At 41.8% G+C, this 25,644-nt stretch overlaps 1 protein-coding gene and 1 pseudogene across 3 annotated transcripts in view; one reads left to right on the top strand and one right to left on the bottom strand.

Moving 5' to 3' along the window:
* Positions 1 to 2,070: 2,070 nt before the first annotated feature.
* On the top strand, positions 2,071 to 21,620 carry LOC309800166 (guanylate-binding protein 7-like). Of its 2 annotated transcripts, XM_082614065.1 has the most exons (11): positions 2,071 to 2,133; positions 5,631 to 5,826; positions 9,219 to 9,346; positions 11,168 to 11,277; positions 11,482 to 11,678; positions 13,064 to 13,309; positions 14,186 to 14,466; positions 15,705 to 15,917; positions 17,793 to 17,895; positions 18,223 to 18,416; positions 19,292 to 21,620. In XM_082614065.1, exons 2-11 carry the CDS (start codon positions 5,637 to 5,639, stop codon positions 19,529 to 19,531), a joined length of 1,902 nt encoding a protein of 633 aa, XP_082470191.1. In that variant the 5' UTR covers positions 2,071 to 2,133; positions 5,631 to 5,636; the 3' UTR covers positions 19,532 to 21,620. The 2 variants fall into 2 exon arrangements, with proteins under 2 accessions (XP_082470191.1, XP_082470192.1); XM_082614066.1 differs by lacking the exon at positions 15,705 to 15,917.
* Positions 21,621 to 22,380: 760 nt separating this feature from the next.
* The window catches only part of LOC309800782 (guanylate-binding protein 2-like), a 42,881-nt pseudogene continuing 39,617 nt past the window's right edge, over positions 22,381 to 25,644 (bottom strand). The window contains exon 7 of the transcript in view: positions 22,381 to 22,577. The product of the transcript in view is annotated as a guanylate-binding protein 2-like (transcript). The remainder of the gene's footprint in view (positions 22,578 to 25,644) is intronic.

Below are 25,644 nucleotides of genomic sequence, written 5' to 3'. Positions count from 1 at the left end.
GTGACTCACAGACTGGAGAACACTTATACCACAGAAGTCCACCCACCGGAGTGAAGGTTCTGAGGCCCACGTCAGGCTTCCGAACCTGGAGGCCTGACAACGGGAGGAGGATTTCCTAGAGAATCAGACTTTGAAGGCTAGTGGGATTTGATTGCAGGACTTTGACAGGACTGGGGGAAACAGAGGCTCCACTCTTGGAGGGCACACACAAAGTAGTGTGCGTATCGGGACCCAGGGGAAGGAGCGGTAACCCCATAGGAGACTGAACCAGACCTACCCATTGGTGTTGGAGGGTCTCCTGCAGTGGCGGTGGGGGGGTCACTGTGGCTCACCGTGAGGACAAGGACACTGGCAGCAGAAGTTCTGGGAAGTACTCCTTGGCGTGAGCCCTCCCAGAGTCCGCCATTAGCCCCACCAAAGAGCCGGGTAGGCTCCAGTGTTGGGTCGCCTCAGGCCAAACAACCACCAGGGAGGGAAGCCAGCCCCACCCATCACCAGACAAGCGGATTAAAGTTTTAGTGAGCTCTGCCCACCAGAGCAACACCCAGCTCTAACCACTACCAGTCACTCCCATCAGGAGTGACTCCCATCAGGAAACTTTACAGAATAAGCTCAGGGCAATCTGGCTAAGGATTATTATACTTTTCTAGCTGCTTTTGAAGCTAGATAAGTCTGCATATAGAATATGTATCAAAGCACTTGCTCTTGGGGAGTCTTGGCCATAGAACTTTGAGACTACACTCTCCCTGTCCTTCCTTCCCCTCACTACGGTCTGAAATACAGATGTGGTAGTGAAACCCTGCTCCATAGGGTTAAAAACCTGTAACAGAAACTGGTGACTAACAAATTCTTGAGCTCATCTTACAGAACAGCAAAGGGAACAGATCGAAAATCCCTCCTCTTGTAAGACAACAAAACTGGCTGAAACAAGGTGAAACCAATATGGCTGATCAGAGTCTGCACAGAATATACTTGCTTGCCCCATAGGTGAATTTTGTCATCACAGCCCCAAATTCTTCAACCTGTTTCAAACCAAATCTCCCTGAATTTGCACAGGCATCCCACGAAGAAGCATGCAACTCAGATAAGCCTGCACAGAACTCCAATTACCTCACCTTTTCCCTACCTCCGATCACCTTTCCCCACGGTCTAAGACCACCTTGCTTCTTTGTCCCCTAAGTATTCCAAACACCTCTCCTTCTGGGAGGCAGACCTGAGACTTGTTCTCCTGCTTCTTCACTAGGTTGCCTCACGAATAAAATGTTTCTCTGTTGCAAACCTCAGCGTCTCAGTGTTGTGGCTTGCAGCTCCTCGAGCAAAAGAACCTGGTTGCCTAACAGCAGCAGTCAAGTTTTTAAGTTGTAGGTAAGTACAATGCCTTAAAGGATACAGAACAGGATGGAAGGAATCTGAATCAACTCTCAACCCCCAAATTTGCATCCACCCTCAAATTATAAACAGTCCTCCCGCCAACCCCCAACCCCCAAATCTGGATGCACCCTAGTAAAAGAAAAGAAAAGAAAAGAAAAACTGTAACAAAATGATAGTGAATATGTCTGGGCTATAAAATCATGGATTTTATACACACACGTATTTTTCTTGCTAAGGAAAAAAAATCACCGCGGTTAAAAAACAAAACCACTTTTTTAAAAAGGAAAGAGAAAGGAAATTAACAAATGAAATATTTTTCAAGTGAAGAAAAATTAATAAAGAAACCTATTCTCTCACAAAGACGCCCCTGAGAGACAGGCTGTTGAACTCTCTCATCCTACCATTATTTGGGCCACGTTCACCATGGGGTCAAGGACACCTAAGCCACCTGTGGAGAAGGGACAAAGTTGGGTTTACCCAGACAGGTGTGGCGGAACCCCTGTCTCCCTGTCTTTCCCCGACTTCATTCGGCTTCCTGCTTCCATTAAAGGAAGAAAAAGAAAAAGAAAAACAGCCGTGTCCTTATGTCCTTTCGATTTCGATTTTGTTTCTTATAAACCCGACCCATAACGGGATGGCTTTTGATAATCGGCTGGCTTTTCAGCTTCTACAAAAGAGTCGGTTTCCGGAGGAGCCAGACGCAGGAGGAACCCTAGGGGCGAGCCGGAGCAGCTAACTTGACCCCAGCCGCAACAGCGCCACGTAAGTTTGCTGCTAAACTTTACCTTCCAAAGCACATTTCCATTAAAAAACGCAACAGCGCCACGTAAGTTTGCTGCTAAACTTTACCTTCCAAAGCACATTTCCATTAAAAAACAACAGTCAATCCTCCAGCGCAGGTTCCACACTGCAGGAGGGGAGGCCGCGGACGCCAGCGCCGCGCGGAGGGTGTGCGCCCCGGCGGGCGCGTTGCTTGGGCAGCTCAGCGTCTCCTTTTGGATCCGGGGCGGCTGCCAGGCGTGTCGCCGCGATGCGCAGCTCCTCCTCGAGCATCTACGCAGGGCTGCAGCAAAAAGCCCTGCATGGGAGAGGGAGGAGTGCATGCTATATCTTCTCAGGAAAGGGGGCTGAAGTCCTTTTCAGAATTGAAGACCCAAACCTCCGGCCCCTTGCAGGGGCGCTGGGTGCGGTCTCTTCCTGGAGCCCCTCCTCCCCTCCTCGGATACATCCTGACTGCGCCTCGCTGGGCACTGGAGAAACAGGGAAAAGATGGTCCTTGACGTAGAGACAATTTAAATCCTAAACTGACCCTGCATTATTTTTGTCTTAACATTTGATTTTCCAAATACTACAGAACTGTATTATACAGAATAATTCAATCTCACTCTCACTAAAAAAAACACAAAAAACTATTGATAACTGTTAAGGTCTAATCATGTTTGTTTATCATACGTTGTTTTTCATGTGTGGCCCAAACATTAATTGCATCAGAATAATTTCTGGTACTTGCTGAAAATACAGGGATTGGGGTATGTTAACTATCACTTTAGATAATTCTCCTGAACAGTAACCTTTGGAAACTGTTGATTGCCTCTGCCATCTAGTAGCACTATTCTTTTCCACTTGTTTAGTTTTGAAGTTAAAAGCTTCTGGTTTTGGTACCTCAGTATACTTTGAATTTAAAAAGAATCTTTGTAGACTCATTGACTTACACAAAGCTTTATCGGTATTCAATCTCAGAAATAAGCTCTACAATTTCTCTTGCTTATAGCTATTCAGCTTAAAAATAAAACAGCTATTTTACCAGCAAAAGTGAGTTTATTCGGGAATAGCAGAGGAATTGCAACTTGGGACAAGCAAGCTATAGAAAAAGCCATAGTCAAGTCCAACAAAGAAGAACATTATTTTATATTTTATAGAGAAAAGGAAGGGGCTGGGAAGGTTGGTTTGTAAAGAAAAGTCAGAGTTCAGGGTGATGACAGATTCTCATTGACTGAGTTGCCAGGTAGTCAATTCTTGTAGGAGATGCAATGTACACCTTTTCCTAAAGGGGACTGTCACTGATGACTCCTTCCTGTGGAAGATTTTTCCCCTGGGGTCTGTAATTGACAATTCTTCCTGTAACTGACCTCCAGGCAGTAGTTCTGCATGAGAGCTCCCCCTTCTGGCCTGCTGACTCCATGTGAGTGAGGTTTCCCTGTGATGGGGATGGGTGGGGCACGGCACGAGCTTGTGGGATCTTAGTTCCCTGACCAGGGATGGAACCCGCGCCCTCCTCAGTGAGAGCTCAACCACTGGACCGCCAGGGAATTCCCCAGGTTTCCCTTTATTAATTTTCACATAACACAGCAGTAAAAGGTCATGTTTTACTCCCCCATCTCTGCTCCCAATCCACTATAGAAAAAGAAAAGAAATTGTACAGAGGAAGGCTGTTAAATAATTTCATGTTTTTTTCTAATAAAAAGATTTTAGATACAGTACCTTATATTTCTTGGCAATTTGCAGCTTACAGAATTCATTGACACATTATAACGCAATGTCTAATTGCTGATTATTGAAATAGTACATGACTCCAGGAAAATTCTTTTTTCATAATTGATAGCCTGTCACCAGCTATACAGTAATGAATCAGGCAAGAATTGTTTCTTTACCTATAAACTGATAAGAAAATGCAGACTGTGGAGGTAACTTCCTTTTTCAAGGTCTCAACAGACCATAAGTGACTTAAACCCTCGGGTTTGAACCCTGGCAGCCGGACTCCAGAACCTGTACTTGGACATCCCAGGGCAGCTCTGAGTTCCTCCATCCTGTCTCTCCCTCCATCAGTGTCCTCCTTCTCAGCTGTTATCACTGGTCCTCCCCTACCTGCTCATCTTCCTCATGGGCTGTGTCCTCCCACTTGCTTGCAACCAGGGAGGGAAGTGTCACTGTTTCAGGCCAAAGCTAATCCTCCACTTTCATTCAGAAATTACCCTCTCTTCAGAGACACTTAATTTTAAAACAATACTTATATAGAATTCACTATGTACCAGCATAATTTTAAGAGCATTGTAAGCATTATGAGATATTTAACCCTCCTAATGACCCTAATGACATACTGAGTTTTACTTTTAGGGTTACCATTTTACAGAAGAGAAATCTGAGGCACAGAGAAATTAATCTTTCCAGTCGTCACACAGCTAGTCAAGTATGGGAACATGTGGATGTTGCTTAGTATTGTCTGAGAAAATAAAGGGACAGTTAAAACTCTCTGACTGCTGTCTGTCTCTTGAGATCATGAAACACCCAATCATTGTGATGAAATCATTTAAAGTAGAGCCTGGCCCAGATGTGAGACTGTGACATATGTAGGCAGACCTTAAAGCACCCTGGTTGCTTGCCTCTCTTCCCTGTCAGCTTAAATAATAAGAAATGTCCTGTAATTTCAGTTAATAAATTCATTCTTGCATGCACAACTTTGTTAGGTACCTTTAAGGTCTGTCCTGTTGTGTTTGAGGGAGAGCTGCATTCTTTGTGTCTCCTTGCCCTCACAGTAACTCCTCTTCCAGCCCGTTCCCACCAATTCAGTGCATCTGTCCTCATCAAGGTCACCAGTCACATTCATTTTTCCTTTGTTGGCAAGTTTTTCCCTGATTCAACTCTATGTGAATTCAACCCCCAACACTCTAAACACCATTCCCTCTCATTTCCTTCTGATCATTTACCATCCTCTAATATACATACATGTATTTTGCTTTTCAACTTTCTGTATTATCTGTCTTCTCCACTAGATTAGATCTCCATGAAGCAGGGATTTGTACCCATTTTGTTCACTGTTTGATACTAAGCCCCTAGAACAATCTCCAGCACATGGTAGGTTCTCAATAAATATTTGTGCAATTAGTGAGTGACCAAATCATTCTGGAACTCCAGAAATCATCTCTGGTCACTCCTCATCTCCTTCATGTCCCATTCTGCCTCCACATACCCCCAAAATGTTAGTGTTCTCATGGCTCCATCATCAATGCTTTGTTCTCTCATTCTATTCACTGTATGCATCACATGGATAAGGTTGCTTTAGGGTTCATGTAAGGATCAATAAGATGATGCACATGAAGTATCTATACAGGCCTTGACACACTAGGCTAAATACTTACCTTTTAGAAGCATACAAAACATAGAAAATTGATATGTAAGTTCCAAATGCAGAAGCCTGATGTGCATCGTGAGAGATAACTTGTGGATCTTGTGTTTTACTGAGTCGTTCCTCTGGGTTACAGCTTCCCATGGCGTCTGGATCCACCATAATGGACCCCATCTTTCTGGTGGAAAACCAGAACAATCAGCTGACAGTAAATCCAAAAGCACTGAAGATTCTTGACCAGATTTCTCAGCCTGTGGTGGTGGTAGCCATTGCAGGGCTGTATCGGACGGGAAAATCCTTCCTGATGAACCGCCTGGCAGGGCAGAACCACGGTGAGTGTCGTTTAGTGTTGTTCAGGACCATTTGCTCGGAAGCAGTGATAACAGGCTGTGGATCATCCTCCTCTAGTGTCATGTTAAGAAAGAGGCTAACCCCTCCCACTGAAGAAAACTTCTAATTCTCACCACCAAATTTATAACTTCAAACCCGTCTCCCCACAATGTTCACTCTTTTCTCCAGTAATCAAGTGTTCCCAACCCCATGGAAACATCCACGTCATTTGTCCTGATCCATTGCCATCTGCTCAGGGGCTCATCTTCAACAGTTATTCCCTTCCTTTCTCCTTCTTCACTTTGGCTTTAAACCAGAGTCATTCCAAGCAGCACACAAATATTGTTCAACGTGTCTTATTTTTAAAAAGGGATGGAAGGAAGAACAGACAGTAAAATCCCTATATCCCATATCTCAATGGGGCTACCATGCATTCTTTTTGGCTTAATTTCACAGCAAAACTTTGATAAACTATACCCCTTCTCTTTCTCTAACTAGTCTTTTGTAATACGTGAACTCTAAAACATATGGAAGAGTGCATAAAAATATAGATACATGTAATAAAGTTGATAAATATGAAGTGATCATCTGTTCAATCACCGCCCAGATCAAAAAATAAAACATCGCCAACACCCAAAAGCCCAAATCACACCCTCTCACACCCTCACTAGAGCTCACCAATGTTTTGATTTTCATGCTGCATTCTTTCACTCTTCCTATTTAAACATGGTTTTACAATCTATGTAAACATTTCTTAAAAATAGCTTAAACTTTATAGAGGGAATTTCTTTCTGATATTCATTGGGATCTTGCTTCATATTCTCAATAAGCAGTTTATGAGGTTCATCTAGCTTGTCACATGTGTCTGCAATTATTTTCACTCTTTTGTACTTTGCAACTGACAGAGGACACCACAATTTATTCATCCATTTGTTGCTGATGAACAACAAATGGTGTTCTCATGATTATTCTTCCATCTATATCCTGGTACACGTGTACACTAACTTCCTTATGTTGTACCCAGAAGTGGAATGGCTGAATCAAGAAGTATTTATGTCTTCAGCCTTTCTAGATAATATCAAACCTTTTAAGCTTTTTAAACCTTTTAAGCTTTATCAAAACTTTTAAAGCCTTTTATGCTTTATGTCAGTTTGTATGCTTATTAGCAGTAATTTAGAATTATCCACATCCTTACAAAATTTTTGTAAAAACACTTTTTAACTTGCTGATCTGGTTTCTGTGTAGTTGCATGTTATTTGCCTCACTACAGATAAGCTTAAGCACCTTATCACATATTTACTATTTGCATTTCCTATTTCAAAAGGTTTTTTTTCCTACCAAGTTGCCTGACTTGTTTCTTGTTGATTTTTAGGACAATCCGCCTAGGTCCTGTTGGGCAGTTCTAAGAAGACCACACACCATTTCTTTCTTTCTTTTTTTTTCTTTTTAAGAAGATGTTGGGGGTAGGAGTTTATTAATTAATTTATTTATTTTTGCTGTGTTGGGTCTTCGTTTCTGGGTGAGGGCTTTCTCTAGTTGTGGCAAGCGGGGACCACTCTTCATCGTGGTGCGCGGGCCTCTCACTATCGCGGCCTCTCGTTGCACCATTTCTTTCTTAATGCCTTCCTCTGTGGCCCAGCGGCTCAGCACAATTAGGGGGTAGAACTTCAGTCCGCCAAACTCTAAGGATCCTTGGGAATATCTCATTGTCTCTCTCCCTCAAACTATCTCTGTCTCTGTATCTCTCTCTCCCCCATCTCTCTTTTTTCTTTCTTTCTCCCTCTCTCTTTTTTGCTTTGCAATATCTTATTGGCTTCAAACAAAACATTTTATGTTTGTCTTTCTTTGAGAGGAACTTGATCACCAATCAGGGAAGACTTTTCCTTGACAGCCTAAATTAATAAGTAGGTCATTTTTGGAGGGATTAAAGATTGGAGAACTCTAAGAAAAAGATACATACAAGGAGTTTCAACAACATTCTTGTTTTTCTACTTGAGATTACATCAGGTAACAAGGAGGTGATTTCCCTTACTGAGGAAATACCTAACCTAGTTTTGTTTTAAAACACCTGAATTGTGACTCACCACCCCAGTCATATTACAGGAAGAACAAAAACAAACAAACAAAATTAGCACCCAAAGTCGGCTAGCAGAACCAAGTCACTACTCTTTCTCCTTGTGATGACTTCTTTGCCTGTTCTTTACCTCACATAACTTGCACTGATGAACTCCAGTTACACCTTGTCTTTTCTAGCTGAGGAAGTTCAGATTTTTCTGTATTAATCAGCAAGCAGTCAAATACCATCACGATGTAGAAGAGTGGAGATCATCTCAGGTCTTATACCCTCTCTGAGCAGAACGCACAGGATGTAGCAATTGAGGGGCCTGAGCCATGCTGAACTATGCTCCCCTAGGTATTTCATCATATCCATTTCCATTCTCAGTTGAAGGGAGCATTGGCATATGGCATATGGTCAAAATCTTGGACTGTTGGACGAGATACATTACCTGCAGCTTCCAAGGCATATGCCTCATATCCTCTTCCCCTGTGGGCTTAAGCCTTTGGAAAGAAAAGCAAGCAATTCTCACAGGTCTTTTCTGCTTTCCCTTCTATTATATCACCACGTGAGTCAGTGAACAAAGAATTCATCATTTTTTGAAGAGAAGAACAGAAATGAGGAAAATACAAGGAGGAAGTGGAGGAAAAGAAACTAAAAATGCTGATCTATCAGTCCACGTCCTGAAAGGACACAGATAACCCATTTAAAGGATAACTGAAGATGTTTAATGGAGGGACAATTACAAGGGCGCCCGCAGGGCAAAGGGAACCAATGAAGGTACAGAGTAGCCAGAGAGTGGCAGGAACAATGGCCAGGTAGCCTTTATAACTCCTGTAGTGTGAAGAGGCAATGTGTAGATTCCAGAATGTGGCAGAGACCAGAGTTACTGGTTGGAGTTAAATGAAAGGAGATGTGACCAAAGTACAGGAACAGAGACACTGGGACACTGTGGCTCACCAAGGTGGAAGCCAGGGGAACAGGAGGCTGACTTCTGATCTCCTGCTGGTACCTCTCACTGACAAAAGTCCATCAGAAAGTGGGGGAGAAGGGAGCTCTTCAGTGGCAGATAAATATAGAAAGGTTAATAGAGCTACCATTATTTCTGGAATGTGACACAGTTTGAGCCATTAATATTAGGAGGTGAATAGGGGACACAAAGTGCTTCTTGAGAAGGTTCTGAATGGGTACAGAGGTTGGATTTTCTGTCCTTGTTGAAATGGAAGCACCTTCCTCTGAGACAGGCACTCATCTTCCGACAAGTTTACCCAAAGTAACCGCTGGGCAGCCTGGACTATCTGCTCTTACTGTGTGCTGCTTTCTCCTCTTTCTTTGCAGGTTTCCATCTGGGCTCCACAGTGAGGTGTGAAACTAAGGGCATCTGGATGTGGTGTGTGCCCCACCCCTCCAAGGAGAGCCACACCCTGGTCCTTCTGGACACCGAGGGCCTGGGTGATGTGGAAAAGGTAAGGCGGGGAATCCTCTATGCTCTTGGTACTCCACTTTCGCCTCAATTTCCCACCTCAATTCAACTTTTATAACATGTCCGTATAAACTGCAAATCCAATTAAGAATAATGAGGCTAAAATCTCTTACCTTGAATTTATTCTTTAATAAGATCAATACTTTCGTTATTGGGGATAGATTGCCCTATTTTTAACACTGGGGTGAAAGATACAAGTTAACAAATATTTATTGGACATCTGAATTCCAGGGCTTTTCTATCACAGTGAGTGAGGTATGGGCCCAGAGCTGAGTTGGGAAGATAAGAAATATGCAGTCTTATCAGTACAGGGAGCCATGGACAAAAAAGTGAGACCTTACCCCAGTTGTTCAGGTTCAGGAAGACATCCTGGTGGAAGCTATAATCCATGGAATCCACTGGCTCTACAGGTTAAGGTATATGGGGTTAGAGGTAGGAATCATGAAAATACGTTTTCAGTGAATAAACTATTTTTAAAATCTCCAGAAAAGCTTCCACTATACCAGGAACATTTTATTCTGAGTTTCAGGGCTCTGAAGATGAATCCTTCAATGAATTCTATAAAAACATGAGCTAGACCCACCATAAAAATGTAAATGGGATAATATTAGGTATTTTGTCTTCACAGTGTTACTTGCAATCAGTCTTTTCTCCTTATTTATATTAATCTGCATCTAAATTAAAGTAGTAGCAGTGAATCTTTGGCTTTCATCACTGCAGGCAAGGGTTGGGGCATGAATTAAGAAACTGTGAATTTAAAAATCCAAATTTAAAGTATTCAATAATCACCTCCACGTCAGCCCAAGATGGTCTACTGATTCCTGCTAGATTTTAGTTTGTATAATCTTCTTCTTTTTATCTAACTGCATTTGTCAAGGAACTAAAGCACACCAAATTGCAAACTGATAGAGCAGAACTACCTGCTGTCCTTACTACAAGTAGTGTATTTTGGTAGTATATATAATCTATTCCAAAGTCACTCATGACTTGTCCTGAATCTCATTTTCATCCTCATCATCTATTACCACATGGGTAACCACTACTTCAGTCAAACAAAGTAACCTTGTAATACCTCTATATGACCACACTTTCTGGCAATTGTGATCGGCTTCTGTGGGTCCTTCTACCTGCATGATCCCTATAGCTCCACAAATCCACATTCTGTCAATTCTTTAAAGCCCAACTATTTTCGCCTTAATACCATCGTATCACTGTCAGACATATTCACTTCTTGCTCTGAATGCACAGAGTACTTTTTCTGTTTTTTTGGAATTGCCCCTTTGTCTTTTACATTATAATATTTGGTTCCATGCCCGGCGGTTTATCATCTTGAATGTATTTATATGTTCCCAGGTATATCTGCCCCTCCATCTCTCTAGGGCAGGGACTCTCATATGAAACTCTATATCCACACAAGCAGATGCAGTATCTGCTGTTTTCTAAATGCACAATGAATAGATGATGAATTTAATTGAATAGCACTAGTCCCTAATATAGCCCATGATCAAGAAAAAAAGTGCAAAGGAATCATGGCCCACTTATTACTGCATAACTTCTGTGTTCCAGGCACTGTATTAAACAGTTGACACATTTCACGTCGCTCACTTCTGTTAACAGCTAATGAAACTGAGGCCCTGAGAGGTGTCAGTGTCAACACCAGAAAGATTTGCATTTAACACTGTCTTGAAAATTTATGTTATTTGCCTTACTATTGAGTTACAGGACAGCTATTTTAGTAAATGAACAACTGAATGAGAAAATGAGGAGGAGTGTCCTCAGTCCCCTGCTGCAATGTACTTTCTAGGGTGACTCCAAGAATGACTCGTGGATCTTTGCCCTGGCCGTGCTTCTGAGCAGCATCTTTGTCTACAACAGCATGAACACCATCAACCACCAGGCCCTGGAGCAGCTGCAGTATCCTTCCAGGAACTGAACCACCATGTTTCATTGAGTTTATGGGAATAGCAACTGACACTGTTTCTTCTTTCCCATGACTCCTTTCTCATGGCTGATGAGAAGGGAAATTGGAGCAAAAAGGAATGTTGATAAAACTTGTTTGGGGTTGAGATCTGGAAATTGTGTTGGAGGGCACTTCTCATTCCTTAGCTAAGATCCCAGCTATGTGACTGAACTAACAGAGCTAATCAGGACAACATCCTCTGCCAGCTCTGATGAAGTACAGGACTCAGCCGAGTTTGTGAGTTTCTTTCCAGACTTTGTTTGGGCTGTACGGGATTTCATGCTGGAGCTGGAGTTAGATGGATACCCCATCACTGAAGATGAGTACCTGGAGAATGCCTTGAAGTTGATTCCAGGTACCAGAGCAGGGCCAGGGTGGTGGAAGGTTCAGTAGGAGATGGGATCAACAGAGCTCTGACATTCAGCACTTGATGTCAATCTTGATTTGGGGTTGGATTGAGGCCATGCTAATGGTGCTTGGTGAGTGACTGGTGGGTGTGGCTTCAGTCATTATTGTTACTGGGAAAACCCCAGTGACCAGAGCTTAAGCTCACAGAGGAAATTTATACTCCAATATTACACCAAATGATTTTAGAAAAATGGACACCATGGGAAAAAAAGGCTCACATACTTATATTACATATTAAGTCTAAGTGCTTCTCCTTTCCTATTTGAGAAACATAATCCGTCAAATTGGAATTACAGAATCACAAGATAAACAAAAGCACTAATTTTTGAAATACCTTTAACACAGTGTATCTTACCAGCATACGTAGCTACATCCTTCATATTGATAGATAGGCTATTTATACAATAAAGAGTTCAGAAAAAAAAGCACTGCCATGTCCTTCCAGTAAGACTGTCAGATCCTTAATATGTTCTTCCTCATAGTATCACAGTCTTCATTCTAGAACCTAACACCATATATGTCATGTTAATATAATAAATTAGTTACTCAGATTATTTTAGCAGAGAGGATAATGGGTGGTACCTAGAAGGAATATTCATTTTTTAATTTAATCATTTATTCATTGTTTCAATAAATATTTGTTGAACTACTGATATATGCACAGAATCCCTTTGTATGATAGTCACATCCAATGTAAAATGACGCAGAGGATGGATGAGGTCTCCTAGTTTCATTTAGGCTAACCTTACCATGAGATGGTGTATGCTAAAGTAATCTCCAAACACATTCATAGTATGTGTACATTTTTACTCTGATACATAAATCTCCTCTTTACTGTCCTGAGTATCATTTGTCTTCCACGGGTTATTTTCTCAGCAATATCATAAATATTTTTATGTCTACCATTACATTACTGACATTACATTACATTACATGCCATTTCTGACATGGGGACTATAACGTCGGAAAAATATTTCTGACAATTTCTTGGATTAATCTATCATTCAAGAAACATCTAATAAATACTTGATCCACTGCATGCCATGGAAGGGTAAGGAAAATAATCAGTAGTTTCTTCACTTGGAATGGATTCCTCCCCTGCCTCCTCAGAAGTACTTCCTTCACTCTTAGCTCTGTACAAAAATAAAGCGGGAGGCGGGGGATTTTCCATGTCCTGAATAGATTAGCATACGGTTGATTTGCATGATTCAGTAATAGGAGATACACAGGCACAGTAGTTACAGTGATGCAAAGATCCACAGAAATGAAAGTCCTCAGCCCTCTCACCTGAAGGCTGTTCCTTCAGTGATTGCTTTCTTTCCACTCCTGCAGGCAAGAATCCCCAAATCCAAAATTCCAACATGCCCAGAGAATGTATCAGGAAGTTTTTTCCAAAAAGAAAGTGCTTTGTCTTTGACCGGCCTACAAGCGACAAAGAATTATTACTCCATGTTGAGGAAGTGTCAGATAACCAACTGGATAAGAATTTCCTGAAGCAATCAAAAAATTTCTGCTCATATATCTTTACCCATGCAAAGCCCAAGACCCTAAGAGAAAGAATCACTATCACAGGGGGAGGTGAGTCTCCTTTGCTACAGCATGTCTCTCTGTGGTTCAGTGTGTGTGATGAAGTTGTGATTGCACTCTGGGTTTGTCAGCAATTGTGATTTCTTCTCTGTGTAACTTGGAAAGATGTATGTTCATGCAACACACGTAAATGCATGTTTCTTCATTAAAAGAAACTTATGTAAGGCTACCAAATCTCATGAAATTATTACACTAATGATGTAAGTTAAAGATTGAAATCTTCATGGTGATGAGGTGTCTGACGGGATAAGTGTTTCGAGTGAGGATATGTAAGATATTTTGTGAATTTACATGAATCGGAAAATAAATAGTAGTCCACGAATCCATGTAAGCTCATTGAGAGTCTAAGAAACAAATGTAAATACAATCTTATGTACAGGGCTGGCTTCACGGACATGAAACCTGGACAGTCACAGTGTAATGTGCTGAGATGGGCCCTGCTTGGTTTAATGTTTGTGTCACTGTCCTGAAATTCTTGATGACATTTTCATCAAGACATTTTCATTTACAAATAGTGCCCACAAGTAATGTAATTTACGTACAGGTTTATTTTATAAAAATGGGAAAAGTGTTCTGGGAGACCCTTGAGCATATCGTTTGAAATCATTTGGCTAATATTGTAATGGGATGAATTTGAGAACCATAAAAGGTAGAGTGAATAGGAGACACAGTGATGTTATTATAAAGAAGTGGATTCATAGAACAAAAAGGAGGAGGCTACAAGAATGAAGAAAATGAGGAGAAGAATAGATAGAAGAAAACTTCAAATTCAATAAAATTTTAGTGATTTTTAGAATGCTAATCTCTAAAGCTATTAAAACAGGTGAGAATTCTCTCTCCATTTCATAAATATCATGTCTCATTCAGGGTTGGGGACACTGGTGGTGACCTACATAGATGCCATCAACAGTGGAGGAGTTCCTTGTTTGGAGAACGCAGTGATAACTCTGGCCGAGCGTGAGAACTCAGCGGCTGTGCAGAAGGCAGCCCACCACTACAGTGAGAAGATGGCCCAGCGACTGAGGCTCCCCACGGACACGCTCCAGGAGCTTCTGGAGGTGCACGCAGCCTGTGAGATGGAAGCCATTGCAGTCTTCATGGGGCGCTCCTTCAAGGATGACAAGCAGATGTTCCAGAAGGAGCTGGTGGTAATGTGCCCTGGAATATATCCTTCCTGATTCCTTTCTTCTGGAATGATACCTAGACTCCCCCTTTTGACACCATGGTTCATGTGCTTCTCATCATATAAGGAGTTTAGATTCTAGTGAGTGATAGGGCTCTACAGGCTACAGTCCATCTCTTTTCTAAAAGTTGGGCTTTTAGTTTCTGTTGTGGCAATACAAATTACACTGTGCTTAGCAGCTTGAAACAACACACATCTATTAGCTTATAGTTCTTCAGGTCAGATACCAGCCCAGGGTCTATGGGTATTCTGCTCTGTGTACCATAGCTGAAAACAAGGTTCAAGTGGGCTTAGTACGCACATGGTGGCTCTGGGGAACCCCCCTCCATCTTCAACCCAGCAGTGGTGCACTGTTTCCTTCTTTTGTTTCTAATCTCTCCGACTACCTCTTCTGCCACCAACTGGAGAAAACATCTTTTAAGGGGCTTGTGATTAGGTAAGGCCCACCTAGATAATCTCCATTTCTTAAAGTCAACCTGTTCCATGTAATATAGTCTAAACACAGAATAATTGTTCAGCATCTTCGCAAGTCTAGGAACTATGCGGAGTGTGGACACCAGCACAGAGAACTCTTGGAGATCATAATTCTGCTTACCATTGGCACCTTCACTGAAAGTTTGACTTTCAGTCTCCCTTGACCATCCTATAATTTACAAAGATCTCTTAGTACATACAGAGTAAAACCAGCTCAATTGTAATTTATAAGTACAAGCAAAAAATTTCTATTCCTATAATTTCACACACTGAAATCCTCAATGAAACAAGAATTCAAAAAGAGTTCAAAACTCTGTTCAGTGTATACTTAATTCAGTAGTAGGAAGTTGATTTGCTATGTACATATTTTTATCCATAGCACCCAAGTTTGAACAGGAAACCCTACTTCCATTCATAGTTGTACTTTCATTGCTCATTGTTGATGGATGGATCACTATTAATGCTACTACTGTTAAAGTAGTAGTTTGCCTCTGCCAACCCCATCATTGCACAGGTGTTGAGACTGAGCCCAGGGGATTTAAGGGACTTCATACAAATCACACAAAGAGTTTGTCAGAACTGGAACTAAAACTAGACTCCTGACTGCACGTCTATTATTCTGTGTCTCATGTACCTGATGCTGTCAGACTACTTCTTCCAGGAGGATCACAGTTGGACTTTCCCTCTAACAGCTTCTTTCTGTTGGATTTCCCCATATTTCCCTGGCAGGACATCATGGAGAAAAAGAAGGATGTTTTCATGATCCAAAATAAAGAGGCCTCTGTCAAATATTGTCAGGCTGAGCTTAAGAAGCTTTTAGAATCCTTGATGACAAGTATTTCAGAAGGAACTTTCTTTGTCCCTGGAGGACACAGTCTCTACTTAGAAGCAAGGAGCAAGTTTGAACAGGACTATAAACTGGTTCCCAGGAAAGGAGTTAAGGTGAGGATTAATGGGAGTGGGGAAGAACAGAAGATTGGAGTCAGAGGGTCTTTGTTGGTTCATTTGGTTGCCAGGTCCTGCTTTGTGCAGAGGCTGCTGGTCACAAGGAGGCTGACTGTTGAACCCCGGGGGGCTCTGGGTCTAGTGCTTGCATTTCTGGTGAGCGAAGTAAGTGTCTAGGAGACCCCAGGACTGTTGCCTGCCCACTGGTGAGTGAGGCCAGGTCCTAGGGCTAGTGCGAGCTTTTTGGAGGACAGAACCAGATCCTGGAGTCCGGTTGCAGGGCCCAGGAGTCCCAGAGCATGTGTTGGATCACAGTTGGGTACAGCCAGTTGGGCTGCTGGATCTGGGGTGTCTTGAAACTTCTGTTGGCCTCATGTTTGTCCAGGCCTGAGCCCAGCTGGTCCCAAGGCAGGATATAGCCTGCTAGTGGGTGGGCTGGCGCTGCAGATTGTGAAACTGAGGTTTTATTGTGACTGGTATCTTCCCCCTGGTGCGTAGAGCTGGGTCCCAGTATCTCTGGCTAAAGGGCCCTGGGAGTTTCAGGTCTAATGCCTGTGCCCTGGTGAGTGGTACCAGGTCCCTGGCCCTCTGGTGGGCAAGGCCATGTCCAGAGGTGACGGTGGGCTCAGGTGGTCTGCTGGTGGATGTGGCTCTGTCCATGCCCAGTTAGTTGCTTAGCCTGAAGCATCCCAGCACTGGCGCCTGCAGACCACTGGACCAGGGCAGGGCTGGGCCTTGGGGCTCCTAAGCTAGGGGGAATATTCCAAAATGGCGAATGCCAGCACCAATGTCCATGTGGTAGAAGGAGCTCCCAAAAGTGGCTGCTGCCAGTGTCTCTGTCTCTGGGGTGAGCTGCAGTTGCCTTCTGCCTCTCTAGGAGACTCTCCAGGGTCAGCAGGTAGGTCTGACGCAGGCTCCTATCAAATTACTGCTTCTTCTCTGGGTCTCAGAGCATGTGAGATTTAGAGTGCACCCTCTGAGGGTTAAGACTTTATTTCCCCAAGCCCTCTGGGACACCTGAAAGTTAGCCCCACTGGCTTTCAGAGCCAAAGGCTCTGTAGGATTGTCTTCCTGGTGCTGGATCCCTGGCTTCGGCGCCCAGCATGGAGCTCGGACCTCTCATTTCTCTGGGAGAACCTCTGAGGTTGTAATCATTCTCTTGATTGTGAATAACCCACCCGGAGGTATGGAATTTGACTATATTGAGACTCCACCCCTCCTACCCATCTCACTGTGGTTCCTTCTTTATATCTTCAGTTGTAGGAGATCTTTTCTGATAGGTTCCGTCTTTTCCACCAATGGTTGTTCTGCAAATAGTTGTGACTTCAGTGTGCCTGTGAGAGGAGGAGAGCTCAGGATCTTTCTGCTCTACCATATTGCCCAGATAATCAATTTAGTCCTCAAAAAGATGAATTAGGTACTGCTGTCCTCCCCACCTTAAAACTGAGAAATATGAGGTGTGGAAAATTTACTAAGTTGCCTAAGATCACACAGTCATCAAGTGGTAGTGCTGATAGGGCCAATGTAAGGTCTTGGCAGTCATTCAAAACTCAGAATAAAGCTTAGGAAAGCTTCCTGGAAGAGGAGATAAAAGCTACAAGTTGAAGTATCCATACATGAAATCGTAATAAAGAAAGAGTAGATGAGCATTAGTCAGAAGAAAAACAACGTGCAGATGTAGGAGTTGCACAAAATGGAGGGTGGGTGTTTGTAGAATTGCACATAATTCTGGCGTCTGTAACCATTTTGGGATCCCACAAAGGATGGAGAACTTAAAGGGTCCAATCTGTAGGTTTATTGAACAATAATTTCCTTAGCAAGACACTACATCTTTGCTGCCTGACAAGTCTTTGCTTCTTGTTGTGTCCTCAGGCAAATGAGGTCTTCCAGAGCTTCCTGCAGTCCCAGGCAGGAGTAGAGGAAGCCATCCTGCACGCAGACAAAGCCCTCACTAATGGGGACAAGGCCATGGCAGGTACAGGGGAAGGCTGAGCCCACAAAGGGAAAGATGGCTCTTGTGCTTCCCTTTGTCAGGTGTGAAAACAAACACTTACTCACACGGGAGCTTCCTCTCCTTCTGTGGAGCCTCTCTGCTACATCTGGAAATAACCAGGGGAGTTTGGGTTGCATGTACATCCAATCAGTGCCTTTGCATCACACGTTGAAGCATGTTTTCTGATGTGGTAGTAGGAATATTCAGATTCCTTCCCACCATTTTAAAGTCATTTTATCTCTGAGCTAAGGAAGTGACAGCTCGGCATAACTGTTATATTCTTCCCTCTTTAAAACTCTTGTGAAACAGTTGAGTGTGCCAAGAAGCATGCAGCTGAGAGGGAACAGCAGATGCTAAGAGAGAAACAGAATGAAGAGGAGCAAAAAATGGCAGCACAAGAGAGAAGCTTCAAGGAAAACATGACCCAACTGGAAGAGAAGTTGGATAGGGAAAGAGAAAACCTTCTAAGAGAGCAGGAAACAATGCTGAACCACAAGCTGAAGGTAAGTCTGGATGGGCCTGGGCAGGGCCTGATGGACAAAATGCTAGCCTCTCAGGAATAAAGGAACAGAAATTTGACCTTAAGTCAGATCCCAGAGGGAAATCCAAAGACATATGATTCTCTGTAACATCAAAGAGATGTGGATCGTGCTGAAGACTTACCTCTGTAAGACTCAGCACCTTCTGTAGTGTTAGGGTTTGGAGCATACAAATAACATGGCCTAGGCTCCTGGACTGCTGTTTGTGGTGATTATAGGCTCGCATTTGCCCCCAAGTGAATAGCACCTCAGTCCTAGAGTCCTTAGAAATTTTGGTACAACCATCAGAGACCTGGAATAGTTCCATCTGCGCTTGAAAGTATCAGATTGTGCCTGGTATGAAATACTGGATTCTGAAAGCTCTAAAATTTGCTGCATTCATTTCCAGGTCTGCCTGATTCATTTTAAATACCTAGAGTAAATGCATTCTTTGTCTCAACCTGGAGTTTGATAGACAGTGTCCTAAAGAGAGTCAGCAGTGCCATTTTTGTGACATATGTGTGGTCATCCTACCTCAATGAAACTGACAAATACTTAGAATTCACCTACATTCCCTCCCAAAGTGCATTATTAGGACTGGAACACAGTCCTGGGGTAGTTTTCAGGTCTGACCTAGGCCCATCTTTTCTGTGCCCAGGGAGATGGTGTTGAGGGAACATGGGAAGCTCTAAACCCTGGATGCTCTCACTACCCAGGTCCAAACATTTGCAAATATTAGACAAATGTCAAAAAGCATCTAAGGTATTATAGAAATAGGCACACATACTTATCTGCTGTAGGTGTTTGATACAAAATCTTCATTTGGGCTATTTTCAAAAGGAACTCTCTCCTTTTTACAGATGCAAGAAGAACTACTTACAGAAGGATTTAAAAAGGAAGCTGAAGACTTAAATAAAGAGATAGATCAACTAAAAGAACACATTGAGAAAACTAAAAATAATAAGTTCATAAAGGTTTCAGAGGTCCTTGATATGGCTAGCATGGCATTAGTTGCAGTACTACCTGGGGGTTATAAAGCACTTGGTATGGGAGTGAAACTTCTCAGTGATGCTATGAAAAGGGTTGAGAATCCCTATTAAGTATATCTTGGAAGGCTTCTTATGTTTTAATAGTGTAACACTGTAGTTCATTTTTTAAATATGTTGTCATGACAGTTTTGTTGAAGAGGAGTTTAAAAATAAAAACTGATTACCAAAGAATTACCAAAGTGATTACCAGGGCCTGAAATGCAAAAAAACAAACAATTTTGAGAATTAGTTAAGTTAAAGAAATGGAAAACAAGTTGGAGGATAATGATTAATTATAGAAAAGTGTTAAGAAGAGCAAAAAAAACAAATGGTAAGAGGAAGAACACTCGCAATGTATGATACAGTCATGGAGATCAATTCATTAAATTATAAGGAGCCCATATAAATCAGTGAGGAAAGAGCAACAAACACAATTTTTTAAATGTGCGAAAATATACCAAGAGAATAAATGTGTTTAACTTTACTGATTATACGTGATGTACAAGGTAAAATTAGGAGGTACCTGTGTCACCTTTCAGATGGGCCAGGAAGTACAGTTTGGACAGGGCACTAGCTAGCAAGAGGTCCAGGAAGTTGGCAGTCTCTGATATTTGCTAGGGAGAGTGCAAACTGATGCAAATACATACCAAAAATTTAAATGCAAATACTGCTGATACAAAAGTCCACATTTAGGAATTTATCTTACAGATTTATTTACCCAAGTTGAAAATGGCTTATGTAGTAGTATATTTGTTGAAGGATTGTTGTAATTCCAGAAGATTGGAAACAACTTTCAAGTCTCTCTGTCACATACTTGTGAAGTAAATCCTGAGACACACTTACAAAGAAATACTCTACAGTCACTGAAATGGAAAGGGCAACTCTTATTTGTGCTAACATGAGAAAATCTCAAGATGCAGAAAGTGTGTATAGTTGTATTACCAATTTAAAAAAATAATGAGGGGGCTTCCCTGGGGGTGCAGTGGTTGAGAGTCCGCCTGCCGATGCAGGGGACATGGGTTCGTGCCCCGGTCCGGGAAGATCCCACATGCCGCGGAGCGGCTAGGCCCGTGAGCCATGGCCGCTGAGCCTGCGCGTCTGGAGCCTGTGCTCCGCAATGGGAGAGGCCACAACAGTGAGAGGCCCGCGTATCAAAAATAAATAAATAAATAAATAAATAAATAAATGCATATATTATCATCTATCTTTGGAAAATACAAAAGAAATTGGTATCCATGAACACAACAGGAATGGACCTGCATATTTGAGGTAAGACATGAGAGGATAACTAACTTTGCATGACACATTCTTCTGTGCCTTTTATATTTTGTATGAATTCTTGCTTATTGAAACATAAATAAATAGTTATTAAAATTAAAATCAGAAATAATAATACATGGAAAGCAAAAGTGCTCATGACAGGATGAAAGTTTTTTATTTACATTTATTTTATTATTTATTTATTTTGCCTGCACCAGGTCTTAGTTGCAGCATGCAGGATATTTATTTATTTATTTATTTATGGCTGCGTTGGGTCTTCATTGCCGTGCGCGAGCTTTCTCTAGTTGTGGTGAGTGGGGACTACTCTTAGTTGCGGTGTGTGTGCTTCTCATTGTGGTGGCTTCTCTTGTTGCGGAGCACGGGCTCTAGGCACGCGGGCTTCAGTAGTTGAGGCACATGGGCTCAGTAGTTGTGGCTCCAAAGCTCTAGAGTGCAGGCTCAGTAGTTGTGGCACACGGGCTTAGTTGCTCCTCGGCATGTGGGATCTTCCCAGACCAGGGCTCGAACCAGTGTCCCCTGCATTGGCAGGTGGATTCTTAAGCACTGTGCCACCAGGGAAGTCCCAGGATGAAAGTATTAAACACTACTAGAAATAACATGCCAGCTCAACAGGAAAAATCTACTTATTACAGCCAGAAACAAAAAGTATAAGATGTGCATCCTAATTTTCTTGTCATTTGGGGCTTTTGGTAAGGCCTGGAAATTCTAGTCCTTAATTTATTTACAGATAAAACGTCCCCTGGGATGTTGGCTAAAATGTTCTCTAAATACTCAAGTTTATAAAGATGGTGATTTCAAAGGAAAATTTCTCTTCAAGTTCAACTCAGCATTTTAGGAATTCTTCTCAGCTGTCTAATGCTTGATGCTTGTACTTAGAATAAACTGCTTATAATTCCACAATTGGACAAATTCTCTTGATTCAGGGATATTGCACACAGGACACAGACTTCACTAGACACCCTGGCTTCCTCCCCCGTGCCCCTTATTTGCTAACACCTGTTATTCCTTACGGTCTCTGATTTCCTGATTTCCTGAGACTGGTTGTGGTGTCCCTCCTCTGTGCTGCCATTGTACCATGTTTCCCTCCGACCACAGGACTTTTTATATAGTTGTGAAACTGAAGTGACCTATTTACATTTTGTCTCCCCTACCACATCATGATCTCATCTACTTGATGATCCTCACTGTATATTTAGCTCCCACCACAAAGCCCACCACATAAGCCCCAGGTGTTCAAACAATGCACGTGAATATATACATGAGCTTCCACCCATCAGGGCCCCAAATTGCCATTTCCTTGCTCTATTAACTGCTGCCTAGGGTTCTCAAGATGAAGTACACAGCTTTAGGAACTAGTACTGAAAGGAGTCGGGAAGAAAGCATATGCACGCCTGTCTGAACCTGCTGCTCTTCTCTGTGAGAGAGGGACACTCCATGTGCTCTGAGTTCCTTGAGCTTTTCTCCCAGGAAACTTAGCCAGCAATGAAGCCACCACCTTTGGCTCACAGAACAATGATATTGTTTAAAATAGTAAAGAAAGAGCCAGTAATTGGCAAAGCTCTCATTGTCACCATAATTATCACCTGTTCAAGGAGCTTCCGTTGAAATAAAACTAAGCTTTTGGTAGGAGGATCAATTTCTTACTGAACATGACACCCACAGTCTGACAGACTGTGGAATCTACAGGATGGCTCTGCTTTCTTAAGGGTTGTGAGTTTACTCTCAGTTGCCATTTCTCTGATCAAAGCCACTGGAATAAGTCCTGCAGCTGGTCCAGTTCCCAAAGGCCCTCTGGTGTCACCGGAAGAATGCCCTGAATACCAAATGTCTGGATGGTCTGGAAAAGGGGATGAGGGGGCAGTGATGAGTTCTGCTTCCCCATCAAATCTCCCCAACACACATGACAAGCAATGTAAATAAGAAACGTGCACACAAGTTGGTGCCACGAAGTGATCATGGTTTAGAGAAAGGAAGGGATCAGGAGTGAGGGAAAGGACAATTATAGCAGAGTGAAAGGAATCTTCACTACTTTGATGTTCAGTCATAAGTGGGCATCTGTTGGAATAAAGTTATATACATCTCAAGACAAGGCTCCAGGTTAAAGGCATCTTCCATACTTGATAATTAATAAATAATTGTTAAATTACTGAAGGAATCAAAGATCTATACAAGTACTTGTTCAACAATTTTGTAGGAAGGCAGCATCACAACCATTCTTTCACACAGTATTTTGGAGCAGGAAGAAGTGAGCTACTCTGGACATTTCTACTTTCCTTTCCCCTTCTCCTCAAATTTGTGTATAGCTTGTCTCAGAAGTGCTCTCTCACTGTTAGCTGGGTATTGTATAGTCCTCACAGAATGTATTTATTAAGGAGATTCTTCAGTGTTACAGATGGGTTACAGGAACTCATTAGAAATGCAAAAAAAAAATAGAAGAGACTTCTCTTCAAGAATACAGGAAGTAGCTTCTTAAGGAAGCAAGACTGACAAGACAGTGTCAGGTGGTCTCCTTTGGTCTCTTCAGGCTTAGGTTAAATTCTGCTCATTGTGTACATTGAGTGTAACACAGGCAAGAACATTTAAAAAACCAGTCTTCAGCCTGGGGAAGTCCTTCTGTATGAAGCAAAGGCACAGTCCATGGTGGATGCCGCGAGCAGCTGTGGCAGGTCCTCTGGGCTTGAGGTTCTATCAGGACCTGGGTCCTCTCTGGAGTGGGGAGAAGCAGGGCAACAGGAGCGTACCCAGGAATATGCACACTTGGCAGGAGCTACTGCCCCTGCCCTACCTTATGTCCTGTTCATACAAGGGGGTTGGGACCTGTTCAATTCTCTATTTTAAGCCACACTGACTTCATTATTATTATTGACTGTTATGCCGGCTAGCAAACTCTTTTTGTTAATTCAGAAAAAAAGACATCCTGTACAAAAATCACCTTATCTTAAGACATTTTATTCTAGATTTGGTAAATTCACATTCTATAAACCACCCTATGGGTATAAATTGGAGTCAGCATGTAAAACTACACAGCACACCTATATTCCTGAACTATTTTAATGTTAATTACCACATGGAAAAAAGTAATTATTTCCAGTTCCAAGCTGCTATTGTCTTGAATCTTTGTCTCCTACTTGGTCACTAGAATAAAACACCTCTATTGTACCCTCCAACTTCATCAATTGCCTCTGGTTTCCCTGATTTCTGTCCAAACCAAGAGGACTAGTAAAATCTCTCATTGTGGTCACATTTCCTATGTAACTTACCTGATTAAGATAATTCATCTGTGTACATTGAACACTATATATGACCAACTTTGTACAGTGTCATTGTTTAGTAAATACTCATCTAATAAATGAATGAAAGATGGATTTCAATACCAAACACCTAGCAGAAATTTTTTCTTGAAACAAAAGATTTTTGTTTTTTAAAAGATAAGTAATTTACCACTGTGTATGTGTTCTATGACTATAAAACAATTCAAAATCATTTTAAAAATTCACTAGTCACAGAAAGAATAAAAATAATAAACTAAAATCCCAACCATGAGCTACAAATGCTGTTACTACTGAAACATATAATGATCAAGGTTTTTTTTATTAGTTTATAAATTTTTTCATAAATAGAATAATTTTGTACCTATTATGAATGGAATTATTCACAACCGACATGCCCGAATTTATCTATAGACAATAACTTTGGTCATATAGAAAGGTATGTGCACTGTAGGCAGGAAATTCATTCTTGCATATTATTGGTGAATTAAAAGTCTTAACAAAAGAAATCCTCTCCATAACAATATAAATAGAAGGAAATTTGTTATATTATTGAATAAACAGTACCTAGTACATGCATATAGGTAGATTGAAATGACTAGAAAGAATAAAGTAATGTTACTTATATATGCAAGCATATATGGATCCTTTTACATTGCACAATTTTTAGCCAGTATATAACATGTTTCCTTAGAATCAATTGTATCCTGTTTTCCCATAAGTAGACTGGACAGCACAGTTTGCTGTTATATGATGAACTTTTTGTACCTACCTTCATAGAGTTCAATCTATGCTAACTTGGGAACTGAGGTATCCATTGTTTGGTTAATTGCCCTCACCTAAAAGAATAATCTAACTTCTCTTATCTCCCTGAGAAGAAATGGTTACAGCCAGGATTGAGCCTAGGTTAAGCTCCCAAGGTGTCAGGGAGCCTGGAGCTCTAACTTTCTAGGTGTTCACACTTCAAAAAGGATGGAGCCCAAACACTTGGAGACCTCTCTGGGTTGTTAAGCTGCCAATGGTTTTAATTAGTTCCTGGGAAGTTTTACTGACATTCAAAAGTTAAGAGAAAGTAGATTGGTCCAGCAACTATGGGAAACAGTATGGAGTTTCCTCCAAAAACTGAAACTAGAACTACCATGTGATCCAGCTATTCCAATTCTGGATATTTACCCAAAGAACATGAAAACACTAGTTCAAAATGATATATGCACCCCTATGATCTTTGCAGCATTATTTGCAATAGCCAAGACATGGAAACAGCCTAAGTGCCTGTCAACGGATGAGTGGATAAAGAAGATGAATAGTTTATATATAAAATAAGTGCTACTCAGCCATAAAAAAGAATGAAATTCTGCCATATGCAGCAACAAGGATGGACCTTGAAGGTATTATGCTAAGTGAAATATTGGTAGCTCAAACAGAGAAAGACAAATACCATACTATTTCACTCATATGTGGAATCTAAAAAAAGCAAATGAGCAAATAAAATAAAACAAAACACTCATACATACAGCAGACAATCTGTGGTTACCAGAGGGAAAGGGGGTCAGGGGTAAACAAAACTGGTGAGGGGGTCAACTGTAGGATGACGGATGGCAACTAGACTTGTGGTGGTGATCACTTTGTTGTGTA

This window comes from Mesoplodon mirus (assembly GCF_964341445.2).
Source record: "Mesoplodon mirus genome assembly, chromosome: 3".
In the NCBI taxonomy this organism is placed as follows: domain Eukaryota; kingdom Metazoa; phylum Chordata; class Mammalia; order Artiodactyla; family Ziphiidae; genus Mesoplodon; species Mesoplodon mirus.
Note: the sequence above shows the minus strand (reverse complement) of the source record. Positions and strands in the feature narration are given on the sequence as shown.

Excerpts from the sequence above, each read along its gene's own strand:
- LOC309800166 (XM_082614065.1), top strand. The coding sequence starts at position 5,637 with ATGGCGTCTGGATCCACCATAATGGACCCCATCTTTCTGGTGGAAAAC. Across the intron at positions 5,827-9,218 it reads CCTGGCAGGGCAGAACCACG|GTTTCCATCTGGGCTCCACA; the intron begins GTGAGTGTCGTT and ends CTTTCTTTGCAG. Across the intron at positions 15,918-17,792 it reads TTCCCAGGAAAGGAGTTAAG|GCAAATGAGGTCTTCCAGAG; the intron begins GTGAGGATTAAT and ends TTGTGTCCTCAG.